Raw genomic sequence first — 17,490 nt, 5'->3', positions numbered from 1 at the left:
GTTTGTGGGGGTCTTTATTCATCTCAGTATTTCTTGTTTTTGATTTGTTTTAATTCTTCTGAACTGTAGCTGTGATGTCTTTCACTTGCATTGATTAAGTAAAGCTGAAAGAAATATTAGTTTGTGTGTTTACGTTTAAGGCTGTAAGGCAAAAAAAAAAATGGGAATATTTCAAAGGGCTGTGGCACGTTGGCGCAGTGGGTAGCAGTTAGGAGACAAGGGTTTGCGTCCCGGGTCCTCCCTGCGTGAAGTTTGCATGTTCTCCCTATGTCTGTGTGTGTGCCTTGCGGTGGGCTGGCACCCTGCCCGGGGTTTGTTTCCTGCCTTGCGCCCTGTGTTGGCTGGGATTGGCTCCAGCAGACCCCCGTGACCCTGTAGTTAGGATATAGCAAGTTGGGTTAAGGGGAGGGGGGGGGGGATTCTTTTCTATACCCACTGTAAGTTAAAAAGCTTTCAACAGTTTCTGCATTTAATCATATTATGTCTGACGTGAAGTTAGTTATAAAAGACGTTAAGGAAAACGGTACACCTCACATCACCAAAATGTAGCGATATGCCCGCAGTTGATTTTACGGTGGAACTTCTAAAATCGGCAGGCTGCACCATATTAAAGGGGGTGAATACTTAAGGGGCCCGCTAGTTCATTTAGACATTGACAGTAAGGAGTCTTCTTCTGTCAATCTGTTTTGTCAAAAAAGCCGAATCTCGTCCACTAGGATTCAACGTGTAGAACAAGAAAGTGAGGAAACTTCAAAGTGGTTCGGGTTAGGGTGACCGCCTACTACTAGGGGCACAAACCGGGAGGAGAAGAAGGGGTTAAAGATTCCACGGTGGCGGCAGAAGGATTTTGTGTACACTTGTTAAACGGGGCTCTTTGTTGGGTCTCAACAAGGTGAATCGTCTCCATAACAGACCCTGAAAATCCTGTTAAAGCCCCTGAAAGGATGCTCTTGAAGTCACTTAATCACATGACACTTTCTTCTTCTTCTTCTTTTTTTTCTTTCTTTTGTTTCTTTCTTTTGAACCTCCTTCTGAAGTGCACTCCTCACCTAATTGATTCACCCCCTCACACACAACAAGGTAACATCAGGAGTCGCTAAAGTAATCACTAAATTAGGCACGGGGGGCTTTTCAGGTAGCATTCATCAGGAAATGGCTGGCTGCTCTAAAAGGATGAGATACGCATCTTCACAGCTGTTTTCCCCCCTTAGGCCTAAAGAACTGACCTGCTGAACTTGAATTAAAGGAGGGAGAGACACGCTTGAGTCTATGGAGCGTCAAATCCCACCTCACTACACCCCCCCATCCATTACTGGATTTTAAAAAATCACCACTGGGGCACCTCAGGAGGCACACGGTGCGTGTCACAGAGCTGCAAAGGCGCAGGGGGACATCTGCCGTTCTTAAAAGTGCAGAGTTTATGGGCCGCACGACTCGGTCATTGCATGTGGACGGTGGATTGAGAAAGTCTTAAGACCCCCCTCACTTCCTGCCCACTTTACTGCGTGGTTGGAAATGGAGAAATGTGACATTTTAGCCAATCAATTTACACTCGATAACCCGCCATGACAAAATGATGGCATGTCATCAGAAAGGTTTGTGAATTTATTAAAAATCCAAACCTGAAGTCTCTCCTTCCTAGACCCTCTGCTGTGGACCCTCCACATTGTACTCGGGTGCCTTTTTATTCTCCTTGAGATGTTTCTAGAACTCCATTCTTTTTAGAAATACCCGAATGAGAAATTGGCTATTAGCTAAACAAACGGTCCCGATGGGCTGAATGGTCGCCTCTCGTTTTCTTGATTGGAGTCCACCTGTGGCACATTGAATTGATCTGACATTGTTTAGAAAGGCCCACGTGGTCCCGTGTACAGCAGGTCCACAATTCACACTGCATGTCAGTCCAAAAACCAACCCATAATTCTAAGGAACTTCTCTGTAGACCATAATAATAATAATAAATGAGATTTATTTAGCGCTTTTTTCGCTATTCAAAGCACTTGAGTTTTTGTGATGAGGCACTGATCAGGTCAAGGAGATGACACCGTTTTGAAAGCCCAGAGCGTTCTCAGGAGCTCAAGGGCATCAGTAATTGCATAATTGAAGAAATTTGGAACCTCCGGGACTATCTGAGTAACCAGGCAGGAAGGACCAAGTCAGAGAAGTGACCAAGAACTCAATGGTCACGCTAACAGGGCTTTAGACGTTCTGTGATGAAATGGCAAAACCCGTCGGGAAGGATGAGCATCTCGGCAGTACTCCATTGGTCAGGCGTTTATGGTAGATGGAAACCACAGTGGAGTAAAAAGGCACGTGACGACTCACTTGGACTCTGAGGGCATGCAGAGAAAGATTCTCTGGTCTGATGAGTCAAAAATGGGGCAAAACCCCAAGCACTTTATCTGCTCATCACCTATGGTGAAGCATGGTGGTGACAGTGTCACGCTCTGGGGACAGGGTGACTGCCGAATAAGGGAAGGGTGATGCAGCCAAATACAGAGAGAAGTCCTTAGAAAACCTGCTGCACCTCAAACTGGGGTAACGGTTCAACGACCTGAAGCACATAGCCAAGGTAATGCTGGAGTGGCTTTGGGACAAATCTCTGAGTGGTCCTGAGTGGCTCAGACTTGAACTCCACCGAACAAGTGAGGAGGGACCTGAAGATGGCACCTGACAGACGTTTCCCATCCAATCTAGCAGGGCATGAGAGGGTCGGCCAGGAAGAATGGCATGAACTGTCCAGATGGAGGTGCGCAAAGGTTGTAGACACTCAGCCACGAGGATTCAAAGGTTGCCAGAGGGGCTTCTATAAAGGGACCCTTCTATTAAGGGTCTGAAAGCCTCTATGATTTAGAGATTTCAGTTTTTGATTTTAAACCTTACTGCTTACGTGTCTTCACTTTGTCATTATGGATTATTAAGTGTAGATCGACGGGCAAAAATTGCAAGTGTGTCTGTTAAAATGAAATCTATAACACAGTACTGTGAACAGAAAGGGATGGGGTCTCAATACTTTCTAAATCTACTATAAATGGCCTGAGGGTGGGCACAGGAAGGGGTGATGTCAGGCTGGCCCCACATCCTGGGGCCCCCACCCCACAAAATACAAGGTACATAGGAGAATACTGAATAACAGATAGGAACATAATCCAGAAATTGAACACTTTTAACATTGTACCAGTAATATCAATTGGCACATGAAAAACAATTTGAAATTAAGCAAGAAGGCATAAAGGAGGGGGCGGCATGGTGGCGCAGTGGGTTCGCTTCCCGGGTCCTCCCTGCACGGAGTTTGCATGTTCTCCCCATGTCTACGTGGGTTTCCTCCCATGGTCCAAAGACATGCAAGTCAGGTGCATTGGCGATTCTAAATTGTCCCTCGTGTGCTTGGTGGGTGGGTGTGTGTGTGTGTGTGTGAGCCCTGCGGTGGGCTGGCACCCTGCCCGGGGTTTGTTTCCTGCCTTGCGCCCTGTGTTGGCTGGGATTGGCTCCAGTGGACCCTGTAGTTAGGAGATAGCGGGTTGGATAATAGATGGATGGATGGACATAAAGGAGCCTAAATGGAGACCCCCTGGTCTCGCCCCGGCAGACACATCACAATCATGTCATGATCTGAGGAGTGTTCCATTACATGAAAAGAAATACAGAAAATGCCTTTAACATTCAATTTTTTTGGAAAATGAACATCAGAAGGTCTGAAATTTGCCTTTTCCTGAAAACACTTCATTAAAAAACACATCGAGGGTGTCTAAGATTTTGCTCAGCCATCTACAGTTCAGCTCTTAATGACATTTGCTCTTCCAGTACCTTTTGATATTAAAATGTGGGATCAGTACAACAGCACAATAGGCCTTACATCCTATAATGCTTAAAAATAAGCAGATAAATTATGTCAGTGCTAAGATGGTCGTGTTGGTGCGTACAGTGAGTCCGAGCGGAGATCTGTAACCCGAGGACCCCAACTCGGCCAGCCGCCTCCACCATTGTCACCTGACACTGGCCTGTCTCTCCCGAGTGAGGGTTTGGGTCAGACACCCACATCAGACCAAAGTCCTTATCTTTTTATCTTTGCCAATTTCACACATCCTGTGTTTCCAGGCCTGTATAACATGTTTACCACAGCCAGTATGACCGTAACGAGCAAAGGGTCGTCCCGAGAGGCTTCATGAGAAACCGAAATTCTTCAAATCCATTAGTCATGCGGAGCCACAGACGGCGGAGCTAAGAGTAACTTTTGACTGTTGTGATTGGCACATTTTTTTCATTTTTTTTGGTGCCCACCTCTTCGTATCGTTGTGGCGGTCTGCCAGGCTAAATGGGGATTTTTATACCCAGGGAATATTAGAATATTTAAAAATGAGAAAAACTTTGGCCGAGAACAGGCCATTCAACCCACTGAGGTCTGCCAGGCCTGTCCACTTCACTCCTCCAAAATAACATCAAGTCGAGTTGTGAAGGTCCCTGGAGTCCTGCTGTCCACCGCACTACTTGGTCACTTATTCCATGTGTCCCAGGTTGTCTACATGAAGAAGAGCCTCCTAATGTTTGTGTGAAGTTAACTCTTCATAAGTTTCCAACATTGTCCCCGTGTTCTGGCTGAACTCATTTTAAAGTCATTGTCTCGATCCACTGGATTAATTCCCTTCATAACGTTAAACACTTCCACCCATCATGTCTCCTCTTAACCTCATTTTGCTTAAACTGAAAAGGCTCGGCTCCATTATTCTCAGCTCATAGCTCAGAGAATCCTGGCTGCTCTCCTCTGGACTTTCTCAAGTGCTGCTATGTCTTTTTTACAGTTTGGAGTCCATGCTGTTAGCTTCTCTCTATCTGCCTTCCTTTAAAACTTTGTAGTTTTTACTGTCCTGCATCCAACCCTGCAAGCAGGTTGTCCAACTTACAGGGAAAACATGGAGGTTTGGTGGCAGGATTGGCACTCCAGCCACCTTAAGAAAACCTCTCACTGTTCCAGTGTGATGTGCCCGCTGCATTGGGATCCCATTCCAGGTGGTTTGTTGTGTGGTGGGTGCGGAAACGCGCTATCGGCACATGCACTTCCCTCTCTCTCTCTGTTGCAGTGCCATTTGGGATTGCACAATGGCGCTGCTGTTTTGTGGGAAGAGTGTCAGCCATTGTCTAGGCAGCTCTCCCAGAATTCCACAGGATGCACAACTGCTGTCATCATTGACACAACATACGAGTTCCATCCTGTGAGCTTCTAATGTATTTGTAGTTTGCATAAAAATAATTTTTGTGTGAGTCTCGCGTGTCTTTCTGATCTCAGGATTTGGACTTTCTTTTTGTTTAATGGTTTCTGTTTCTTCTCTTCAGTTTTGGTGAAAGATCAGTTTGTCTTCTTTTTGGGTGTCAACCCCTACTTGTCATTTTTGAGCAGGTTTCATCGCCTGATCCTATTGTTAAAATGTCTTTCACTGACTCTTGTTGACAAAGAGGAAACCAATCAGCTGACGAAGCGATTTTTCAGGTTGTCACTGTAGATCACTGGCTTGTCATAAGAGCACAAGAAATGTGACAAACGACCATCCACTCCACTAAGCTCAGTTGTCACCGCCTCTCATTCAGATCCTTCTTCAAGGCTGTCAAGGCTCCTTCTTCAACTCCATGTCTCGGTAGTTTTGTTCAAGCATGTAGCCCCACCCAACTGGCTGCCACTCAAGCAGTTAGCCACACCCAGCCTGCTGCCACTCAAGCATTTAGCCCCACCCAGTCACCTGCGATTCAAGGGTCTTCTGCCATTAAGTGTGTAGCCCGGTCCAGCCTGCTGCTCCACTAGAAAATAAGAACATAAGAAATGTGACAACGAGAGGAGACCATTCAGTCCATTTGTCGTTCGTTTGTTTAGCTGGTAGCTAAGAGGCCCCCATAACTCATCCAGAATCTTCTTGAAGATTGTCGAGGCTTTGCTTCAACTCCATGTCTCGGTAGTTTGTTCCGAGTCCCACAACTCTTTGCATTCAGCACTAACTGCACTTTCACTTAATTTCTACTGATGTCCTCAAGTTTGTGATTCACCATTAAGATGAGTGAGTTTTGCTGCTTCAACTTTAGCAGTTGCTTTGAGAATTTTGAAAACCTGGATTAGGTCCCCAAGCAGTCTAAACGGGTTTAATTCTCCTCCACAAGTCCTGTATGGTTGCTCTCTTCTGCGCGTCTGTTTTATATTTTAGCGACCAAAACTGCACACAACACACCAGATGTGGTCTCATCAGCACCACCTACAGTCCGAGCAGAGCATCCCTTCATGTCGGTTCAGCCATTTGTATGATATAAGCTAACATTTCATTTGCCTTTTTTTAGACGTTGCTTTCTGTAGCTCAGTGTCTGTCATCTCGTATTTATAATCGATGTTCTTTTTGCCTGCGTGTAGCGCTCTGTATTTCTCTACGTTAAACTGCATTTTGCAGGTGTGCGTCCAGTTCTGAAGCTTGTTATTTCCAGGCCGTACTTCTTTCCCTCATTAATTCCAATTGCCAGTGCCGGCAAGAATTCTTTTTTAATTTATAGAAAACCCTGAACTTTGGAAGACATTTTCACGTTGAAAATGCATACTTACCATGTTTGTGAAGAAATAACGTTGACTTGAAAAATACCAAAGTTGTTCTGTAAGCTGTAATTGTTCTACTGTGTTAAGCCCAAACAGAACTCAGGACAGGATTCTGCACAAGAGAATGACATCAGGCTGCAAAAACAGTCTTGAATTTTATCTCTATGCTGACTCATCAATATTCATGAGTGGGCGGAGCCTTCCACCAACACACAATGGTGAGTAAACGGGGGAGAAAAAAAATGTAAGGCCAGTTTTACAACAAACTGAAAGTAAGCCATTAGCTGAATCAAGCGATAGTCATGACAGTGTGAATCGGTGATCGGCATGGTACAACCAAGCCGCCATAACATGCCAGCTGAATCTGGTCGTGTGAAGCTTCAGTGTGGCAAAATGAATGTGATCAAGTGAAAGGACAGCAAAGACATTAGTCCCCTGAGCACTGTTCACAATGCGGCCACTGTCGATGTCCGTGTTGGGGGAAACATGGAAGTCACTAAGCCCCACACTGTGGTAATCTGCAATAACATAAGGGGTCGCGTCCATCGTGCAGGTCGGGCACTGAAATTCTACCATGTTGTGTTCAAGCGACAACAAAAATACACAAAAAAAGCAGGTGCCTACTGTCCTGTTTGAGACGTCAGGCTATGCGTTAGTGACTATTCACAGCGTGTCACACGAAGGATGTGTAGTAAGCCGGTATCAGCACACTAGTGGACACTCGACAGGCCATCTCTACTGTGTTTATGTTGACGTTTTGGTATTTCTGTCTTCCTAGTACACGTTATAACATTTTTTATTGTTTGGGGGGAAAAAAAAAATTAACGTTCTTGGCTTGTCTTTCTGGGGGTAAACAAAATGCTAAGGAGGCTAAATTACCGTATATACTACATATAAGTCGGGTCTTGAAACCCGTAAAAATCGATCATAAAATCAGACCCCGACTTATAGATAGATATTTATTAATCCCAAGGGGAAATTCACAATTATGATTATACGGTCATTCAAAAGTAGGACACTTAATTGTAACATTTTTTTTTTTACATTTTCTTGTCTCCTCCAATCACACATCAGTTTCTCAGACGCATCGAATTTTGTTGCAGTAGCGCAGTTACCAATTTCTTTCGCCACTTCAATGACTTTTAATTTAAAACCAGCTTCATAGTTTCTTCTGATTGAACCCGCCATCGTAAATAAGGGATGCTCTTACGATGAAGATGTGTGAGGGCGTGAGACACAAAAACCACAAATCAGTGCAAACGCCCCTTCAGAATAGTTCAGGTATTACCGTGTGGTCACGTAGGCACAATACATAGAAAACAAAAGGCCGTGTGCCCCATGGTTACTCTCTCGGGTGAGTGTCAGCATATCATAATCTCTTGGAGCAATAGTGGGAGTTTTCTGCGTTTGATTTATACGACCGGCGTTATAAAATACCGGAAATTATACGGTAAAATCGAGCCCCAACTTACCCGCGGGAGAACTTAAACATGAGTAAATACGGTAATATATTTTTGGTAAAAACAAAATTTTTCTACCCTTTCTAAGAATTAAGTGAAGTAAATCATTACTTTATTGATCGTTCGTAATTGTCATTAGTGTCAGATTTTACCAGAAATTATTATATACGGTAGTCATTTTGACACTGAGTCAATATTCATTTTACTTGAATTGAAAGAGTTGGCTATTTATGATGAAGAACAAAGGAGAGGAGGCCATTCTGCCCGAGTAGCCTGCCTGCAGTCCTCCTAATTGGTTCAGTTAGGTCGGTTTTTTAAACCCAAGTAGGCAGAGTCCCTAAATGTAAGATGCAGGCTTGAGGCCTACACTCTTCAGAAATGATACAAAGCATAAAGCGAGACAGAGGAACTGTGAAAGCCCCAGGCCCACAATAACAAAAACAACGTTTCTTTATATTTAAAAAATTTTTGTATTCACAAAATGGAATTAAATAATTCACTTGGAAAGGTTTATCTGTTGTTATGTTAATTGACTATCAAAAATGGGAAGAGTTGAAGAGAGCAGGGCGCCCTGCCCGGGGTTTGTTTCCTGCCTTGTGCCCTGTGTTGGCTGGGATTGGCTCCAGCAGACCCCCGTGACCCTGTAGTTAGTTGGATAATGGATGGATGGATGAAGAGAGCAGCATGTTGTGTTTTTCAAATTAAATAGAGAGATTGAGCCTGATGTTTTATTACTTTGAACGTCTTATCCGCATTGAACCCGTGATTCCTCTATTGTGCATGCTGAGGGTGTTATTACAAAACGTAAGTTTCAATATTAGCCGAGATCAATGATATTAAGAGTTTCTTGAAGTTCAGATTTGTATTCCCTCTTCTGTTTTGCCTCTCATCGTTTCTTTCTTTCTTTTGTTACTGCATTTATTTTGCCTTTCACCATTTCAGACATTTGCTTTGATAAGGTCACATTCACTTTTTTTTTGCCCTGTCACCTCACAGGTGCTTGTGACAGGGGCTTTGAAGGCTCTGCTCCGTGACTCCTTCAAAGATTTTGTACCAAAAGTGGCTTTCGGCCAGTTAATGGGCATTTCAAATCCTCTTATTTTGCCTCTTGTTTTTTGGTGACCATTTCCTCCATTCCATTCTTGCTTCACTTGTTCCGCTCAGATAGCCATTTCAAAAGATTGTCTTCCTCTCAGCTCTTAATGGCTGAGCACCCCGGTGTACCTGCAGGGTACAATTCAGCACGGTATCGGATGACAGGCAGCCTGTCATTATCACAGCTTTTGCCGGAGTGCACAGCTTGACGAAGAGATCTTTGGGGGGGCACAGGTTAGGTGCCACTTTATGACAGCACTGGGTGAGGTGACTTCACTTTGGCTCTGATTTTCTGATGTGAACTTTGCCCTCCACAGCTTCACTCCCCGCTGATCTGAGGACCCTGCTTGAAGAAGCCAAGGAAATGAAGTGGCCCTTTGTGCCAGAGAGGTGGCAGTACAAACAGGCGGTGGGCCCAGAAGACAAAACAAACCTGAAAGACACCATTGGAGGACGGCTGCAGGAGCTTCTGGTATGGACATGTGAGCACCGTCTACTTAAAACACAGTGGCACTTCATGGTCTGATCTCATTAGGCCCTCAACTCTCAGGCTTTACAAGTTCCCTGGTCTGCATTTAAACTGGCACTGAGGCCTGGCCGGGGATTTTGTAAAACGGGAGTTTTCTTCCTCCATTAAAAAAAAATCCCATCCACGCATGCACCGTTTTTATTTATTTCTTTATTTATTTTTAGTCTCCATCCACATAAAAACACGGAACTCTGCTATCAGGAGTGTGAAACAGACAGATAACAGAGGAAATGTCATTTAGATTAATGTCCATTACCCGTTTTTTTTTTTTCTTTCTTTCCAAATGTGTGTTCACCATGGAATTTGTGAAAATACGGGCATCATGCACATTACCCGGGCATCTCACAACGAACAACGCCAATAATTGAACACTTGTGATCCCCTTTCTGTACAGTTCAGATAATCCATGGACTTTATGGGTGGCTAAATCCTTTCCACATGAGTCCCGGTGAAACCAGTGACAGGGAATTGTGTACACACGGGGCCCAAGTGGGCTGTAGTTGTGTCACACACTCACTTTACTGTTTCAGAAACCTCCTCCCTTGATAACCCAAAGGTGTTTGCCATCTTGCATAATCTCCCTTTGTTTGCTAAACAGCAGAGTGTGCAGGCAACTTTTTGGACAACGCTGACGGGCGATCTCATTACAGTTGCCTTCCCGTCGACGTGCGGGCGAAACGGCTCAATCAAAGGCCACAGCGATGTCCTTGACAAACAAAAATTCTCTCGCTGTTCTTAAGCAACAACCACTTCTTTTCAAAGTTGTCCCACAACTAGAAGTCTCGTCCAGAACAGGTGACGGTGGCGGAGTGTCGTGTGTCGTTGGAGTTTTCGGTGTCGCACTGACCTCTAAGCGCATTCTGATGCCTCTGTTGCTCAATATAGTGGTAAAATTATACATTTAAATATAAACATGTAAAAAGTGCCGTTAGCAAGGTTAACAACAGCACACTACCTTAACTACAGTACACCCGACACTGCATGTGAGCAAAACAGATAGTGGCACACAGACTGACGTCGAGCAAAGAAGATACTGGCAGAAACACTCTGACGTTACAAGCCCTGTCTACACATAAACCGGGAAGACGGAGCTTCTAAAGCATCTCGATCCTGGAAGGAGGTCTTCAAAAGGTCACTTTTCAGGGACCAAAAACCCAGTTTGCGAGTGTCCAAAGCGCATACACACAGCTACGTTTTAAAAAACACTCAGAAACGTGTGGACAAGGCCTGAGAGTCAAATTACTAAGAAATGGGAAGGAGAATAAAATAAGAAACCACACGACTCCAGCTGTGTGCCCATCGCGCTGAGAGACCCGTGTTGAGAAATGTGGGCACAGCGGGTAGAAACCACTGGAACCAAGTAGGGCTAGGGTCACATGCTGCCCGGGCAGTGGGCGGGTCCATCTAACCATCTAATCTGTCGGACTCTTTATACGTCTGTCTTTCTAATTGTGCAGTATGAAGGCCATCTATTTACTATTGAGTGCTGTCCCTCGCAGTCTTATATGTTTTATAGCGCCTTCTATGTCTGTGTGTCTGTCTATTTTATAGTGCCTTGTATATCTATAATACAGTGTCCTACCTATCTATCTATCTATTATATTATATAGTGTCTTTCATGCCTATCTATCAAATATAAAGTGCCTTTCACTCTCTATTCATATGTCTATCTCTCTGTTATATAGTGCCTTTCACTCTATCTATCTATCTATCTATCTATCTATCTATCTATCTATCTATCTATCTATCTATCTATCTATCTATCTATCTATCTGTTATATAGTGCCTTTTATCTATCTATCTATATTATATAGTATCTATCTATCTATCTATCTATCTATCTATCTATCTATCTATCTAAAAAGTTTTTGGCAGTAATTCTTATTTTTTGTTTTGGTAAAGAATTCTGGATGAGAAAAGGCAGCAGCTTGAATTAAACGGGTTAATGAAATGTTCTGCTTTGTCAGTAATGAATCAGTTAATGAAGTTCTAATTACAACACCAACATGAGAGCCTTAAATTGGGGTGGTTGGGGGGGCGCAGTTGAAGTGATAAATAGCACTACCTTTTTTTTTTTTTTTTTAAACCCCCCTCCAAACCTCAACACAATCCCCCGCCCCCATTCCTTGTGAACAGAAGTCGAGTGTTTGTGGGCAGTGACGGGAATTTATGGTTGAGGCCGGCCACCCTAACAAAGCGGCACAAAGCTTTATAACTTTAGAGAGTTGGCGGCTTTCTTCCAGAAGAAACACCTGCAGTAAACTCCCCGAGAAACCTGCGTAGATGAGAGATTAATGTGGCTGTAATAGCCGAGCCGTGTTTTTGGTATTATGCCTTCTCCCCAGGTAGACGGCTCTTTTCCGAGATGATACCAATTATTTATTGCTGAAACATCTGTTGATAACTGCAGCTGCCCCTATGAAACAAAGCATATCATGGGGTCACACTCTATAGGGACCCTAAATCCTGCCTCATGCTAGTTTAGACCATTCACTGATACTCGGCGTCTATAGGTTACCATCTTCTGAAATGTTTCATCATGCTGGCAAAATTACTTTGTCAACACTGCTGCAGACTCGCTGATCTGCTTTGAACTATTATTTAACCTCCCTCGGTAATTTATTTTCCTGACCCATTGTATTATTCAGAATGAGGAAGGCTACTTGGATAGAACAAATGCAAAAAGGTTGACATTACATCCACGCCAGTGCTTCACTTTGATGAGGAGACTTTGTGGGGAAATAACTTCATCGGAAAAGTATGGACAGAGAGAGAGAGAGACTTTGTACGGCTGCCTCATAGTTATTCACTTTATTTTACAACCAGAGTCCAGGAAATGAATGAATGAATGAATTGGTGAAAAAGTGAATGAATGAACGAGTTGCTGCCATGTCTACAACTAAGAGCGATGCCTTCTCTGTGATCGTCTCTGCTCTGAGAGCACATCACGAGAAACGGGACAGAGCCACAGACAAAATTACAAGGCGCTTTATACGACATGACAAGGCCCTTCGACGTGCCGCATCTGCCATTCATAGGTCGTCATCATAATCATCGTAGAAATCAAAAGTGTAGCCTTCGACAGGACACGTGTGACACTTCATAAGAGGAGAAGAAGAAGAAATAACAGTCAGAACGAGGAGACGTTCACACGTTAATAATAATAATGATAATAATGATCATAACCGTGCCGTCGCGATTTTATAATAGTGTTATTATGGAACAGTTTTAATAAACTTTATACTGACACCGAGAATACTGTGCATTATAAAAACTAGTATATACTCCGTCGACAACTTTATAAAACTTTGTGTTATAATAATATGTAACAGTTTTATAAAACTTCATATACTTGTAGCTTTTTGTAGTACATTGTGAACACTGCGTAATAGAAGAAGATATAAAGAAAGTTTAAATAATACGTTCACAGTTTGAATACTTTAGATTTGAGGAGCACATTTTGAATACATTTGCAGTTTTATAATACTTTGTACTATATGTAATAATTTATTAACAATTTATTATATTATAATGAATACTAGGTTTATAGTTCATTTGTGATTTATTTTTCTTATGTAATAATTATTATTTTATAATAAAATAGTATATATTGGTAGGCCTACTAATAATACAGTACTTTACAATATATACTAGTTTTTATAACACAGTCTCAGTTTAAAAATGTTTTTGCAATAATTTATATAATAATATGCAACATTTTCTGTAATACTTTATGTGTACAGTTTTTATTATATAAGTTTAGAATACTTTGCATGATAACAATGTAATAATTTTTATAATACCTTATAATACCATAGCTACTAGTTTTTAGAGGGCATTCATGGTGTTATATTTTTATTATCTAATAACTTTATAATACTTTAAGATTAGATAAACTTTATAACAATATATATCAGTATTTATACTTCATGTATTAGTTTCTATAATATGCTCACAATTTTGAAATAATGTCTATTATAGTAATATGTAGTAGTTTTTGTAAAACCTTATTATTATATATCTATCTCCTAGTTTTTATAATGCATTCACAATTTTCTAAAACATATAATATGTGATAGTTTTATAATACTTTATGATATATATACTCATTTTTAAAATGCCATTCACATTTAATTCTGATACTTTGTCATATTTCAGTACTGTACGCAATAATTTTATGATACTTTAAGATAACATAGAACTGTATTTACTACTTTGAACTCTATAATAAAATACTAATATGTATTCTTTATAATACTTAATAATAAATATTCATTTTTATAATACATTCACAGTTTTATAATATATAATGGTATTTAAACTTGACACTATATTGTAGTTTTTATAAGGCATTCACCTCGTACTCTAAATGATCTTTATAATTCTTTGTAATATGCAGTCGTGTTTCTACTAAAGTATTTCTAACACTTTATCATTTATTCCAGATTATGTAATACGTTCACAAGTTCATAGTATTCTACAGTAGTAGTGGTTCATAGTACTTGATGTTATAATAATAAGTTGTGTTTCTTTCTAATACTTTATCCTATAACACGTCCTCCTTGTTTTTAAACACATTCCCTGTTCTTTGTATTTATTTTCTGCACAGTAATAAGCTGTAATTGGTTTTTATTTTCTTTAATGCTCTAATAAGCCTCAGTTCTGTGATTCTAACGTCTTGTCCTCTAAGAATATATAAGACGTTGTTGTTTTATAAGATGTTACTTTGTAGGTTTTTATGGTTCATTCGCACCATTTAATGCTGTTTTAGTGTCAGAACACTTTGTGAGATTTTGATCCTATTTTCATAATTGCTTTGTCATTTATAATATTTGTGGACTCTTCAGTCTCTTTCTTTTATTTTGTTTTATTTTCTGCTATTCTTTGATATTCGTTGTCTTCTTGGGACTGTCACTCTTTACCGTTTTCATGTTGGTGGCCTTGTCACCCTCCTCGCTGGCCAGTTAACTCGGTGACATCTCCAAGGCTCTAAACTGCTGGGTCGTTTATTCACTTCAGAGAACTTTAAAAATGTTCTCGTCTGATTTTTTTGTTTGTTTCATTTTAAACAGTGCCGGATGCTGAGCCACACTTGGGTCTGCTACTTCATTTTTCGGCTCTGCTGTACGTTGAATTAGGACTTTTACATGATGATGATGATGATGATGAATATTATGATTATTGTTCTTATTAATTGCCATTTGAGGATGTCCAGTTCTCGGCAGGGGGCTTCCTCATTTACATGACAGCGCCGTATTGTCTCAGCACCTGCTGGTTAATGATTAGCAGTGTCCATAAAGATGCTGGTCCTAAATAAACGGAGCCCCGCTGCGTCCACGTGATTTTTATTTTATTGGCCGGTTATTGTTGTCGTCGTGCCTTTGGTTATTTTACCTTTTATTCATTTCCCTCATTTTGGGGACCTCCAGGAGGTCACTGTGCCCTTCAAAGGTCGCCTCCGTTTGTTCACCTGGTGAAGTTTCCGTTGTCGTATTTTTTGCCCGTTTCTGTACAGTTTGCTCCTGTGATGATGACCAGTAAGCATGGGAGACGTTGAAGGCTAAAGGTGAGCAACAACTTCACGGCCATTTCTTGACTTGTCTGCCCACTAAGGCCTTTTTCCTACGAGTGATGTGGCTGTGGCTGTCAAGCAGCTGCGCCCCTTCGCCATTCCATGGTGGTGTTGTTCATCTTATTTCTTGTTTGGCTGATGCTGTTATCCATGTTGACCTACCATTTGAGATACAGTCGGTTACATTTCTTTTGTGTTTCTAATTGGCGCACAGGCAGAACGGATTTGAACCCACCGCCTCAGAGTTTGAAGTCCAAGGCCTGAACCACTAAGCCACATTGTGACGTTTCATCTCAGATGAGGCTGAGCCCAGAGAAGTCAGCAGTGTTTCAGGGCCGAGCTGACGTGGGGCTTCTGCCTTGGCATTGTAAAGCCTGCAGATGTGGCAGCGAATGCCGTTGACTGGCAGACCCGTGTCATGATGTCCAGTAGTGGCACACCAAGATATATAGCAAGTAAAGAAACAAATACAAGAAAGGGATTGGGGCACGTCCAAGACGCCATATAATGGAAATAAGTGAAAGCAAAATGATTCTCTTTAGAAAGGTGAAAGTGACGTCTTTCCAGATGGGATTCCAATACAGAACTGCCTTAAAATGGCCGAACTTCTGGTCATGTGGATTCCAGGCCAGAAGGGACGGACAATGGAAGTAATGTCAGTGGTGGGATGGCCATCAGAGGGAGGAAGAGAGAAGGTGTTAGAACACAGCGCCAACCCCTGGTTCGGAGGGTAACTACCATCATGTGGGCCCTGGACAGGCCTCCTAAGTGCATGTGTGTGATTTTATGTATATATATATATATATATATATATATATAAAATATACTGTACATACTTGATTATACCTATATGTGATGTATCAAATATATATAATATATTGTGACACTAAAGGTGTGCTGTCGCTCCTCAAACCCCACAGACAAATGTCCAGGACACCAAGTAAAAGTGCTAGAAATAATTTACATTTCTTTTCCTTTTGATATTATGCCACAGTAGACACCACACACGCCACAATAATCCAATCCAAATAATCACCCCTCCTCTCCCAGCAGCTCCGTCACTCTACCACTCTTCTCCGGCCCAGCTTGCTGGGTTTCCCATAGTCCTTTAAATACTCCATGACCCAGAAGTGCTCCTGTCCTTCAGTCCATGTGGTTCACTAGCACTTCCAGTTCAGTTGAAAATTTCGATTTTTCTTCAGCCCGGAGGTACTTCTGTTCTTCCGTCCCTGTGACTTGGGATTACAGCACCCAGCAGGGCTGTAAAGTCGAACACCATCTCCCATGATGCCCTGCGGGAATCCAGGGCACCTCCATGCTGCAGGGAGGACTCCATCTAGTGGCCTGGATGTGTTGGCCGGGATAAGTTGCCCGCCATCTCTCACAATATACTGTATATTTATCATGTGTGTGTGTATTTTTATATACTAGTGCGGCTCTGCTTGATTCGCTCGCCAACCCCCATGTTTGGTTAATCAGGTATGCAATTTTAAAAGCTTGTTTTTTTTCTTTGGAATTGTTTCGATTTCATTATTTGCACTTTTACTTTAAAGCTTGAGGAAAAACAATTACCTTTTCTTCAAGATCGCATTGAATTTTGATTCTGTTTTTGGACTTACATTGTGACAACACAACATATAAATGCCCGTGAGTGAATTTAGTTTATTTTTCTCTAATAAATAATCCGACCTTTTCGAATGTTTGTCCCTGTGATTTGTTAATTGTCATAGCAAAAGCTATTCTCACGGGAAACTGTAACCATTTTAATACGAATGGCATATCAAGGTCTCCTTTGGTGTCTAATGTTGAATATATGCTACATTACCTTTCTTTTCGCCTGTTAAAATTTGCATCACTTCTCCATGATCATAAATATAGACCTGACCGAATTGTGCTTTCTTTGAAATTAAACTTGTCGTTGCTCTAATTGTTGCGGGACCACAGATTCTCATAGCGTATGGTCCATTATTGTGTAAATCTATGTTTTGAACATTGAATGTTGCAAAGGCAAAACGATTATTGCAGACTCGTATATTTTGCCTGTAGTGTTTGTGGATTCTGCGGTGGGCTGGCGCCCTGCTCGGGGTTTGTTCCTGACTTACTGGGATTGGCTCCAGCAGACCCCCGTGACCCTGTGTTCGGATATAGCGGGTTGTCAAATGACTGACTTGACTGACTGTTTTTGGATTTCACTTTCACCAAACAACAAATCTTTTAGTTCTCTTGGATACTCCTCTTCATTGGGAAGAAACGCGATGGCAACACGAAT

At 41.9% G+C, this 17,490-nt stretch overlaps 1 protein-coding gene across 4 annotated transcripts in view; it reads left to right on the top strand.

Moving 5' to 3' along the window:
• alpk1 (alpha-kinase 1) overlaps nt 1–17,490 on the top strand; it is a 141,179-nt gene that overhangs the window by 69,317 nt on the left and 54,372 nt on the right. For all 4 annotated transcript variants that reach the window (XM_039759783.1, XM_039759782.1, XM_039759784.1 and 1 more), the window contains exon 5: nt 9,438–9,592. In XM_039759783.1, the coding sequence (XP_039615717.1) occupies nt 9,438–9,592 (155 nt within the window). The remainder of the gene's footprint in view (nt 1–9,437; nt 9,593–17,490) is intronic.

The sequence above is a fragment of the Polypterus senegalus genome, chromosome 7 (assembly GCF_016835505.1).
Source record: "Polypterus senegalus isolate Bchr_013 chromosome 7, ASM1683550v1, whole genome shotgun sequence".
NCBI lineage: Eukaryota > Metazoa > Chordata > Cladistia > Polypteriformes > Polypteridae > Polypterus > Polypterus senegalus.
The sequence above is the reverse complement of the archived record's forward strand: the minus strand, read 5'-3'. Positions and strand labels throughout refer to the sequence as shown.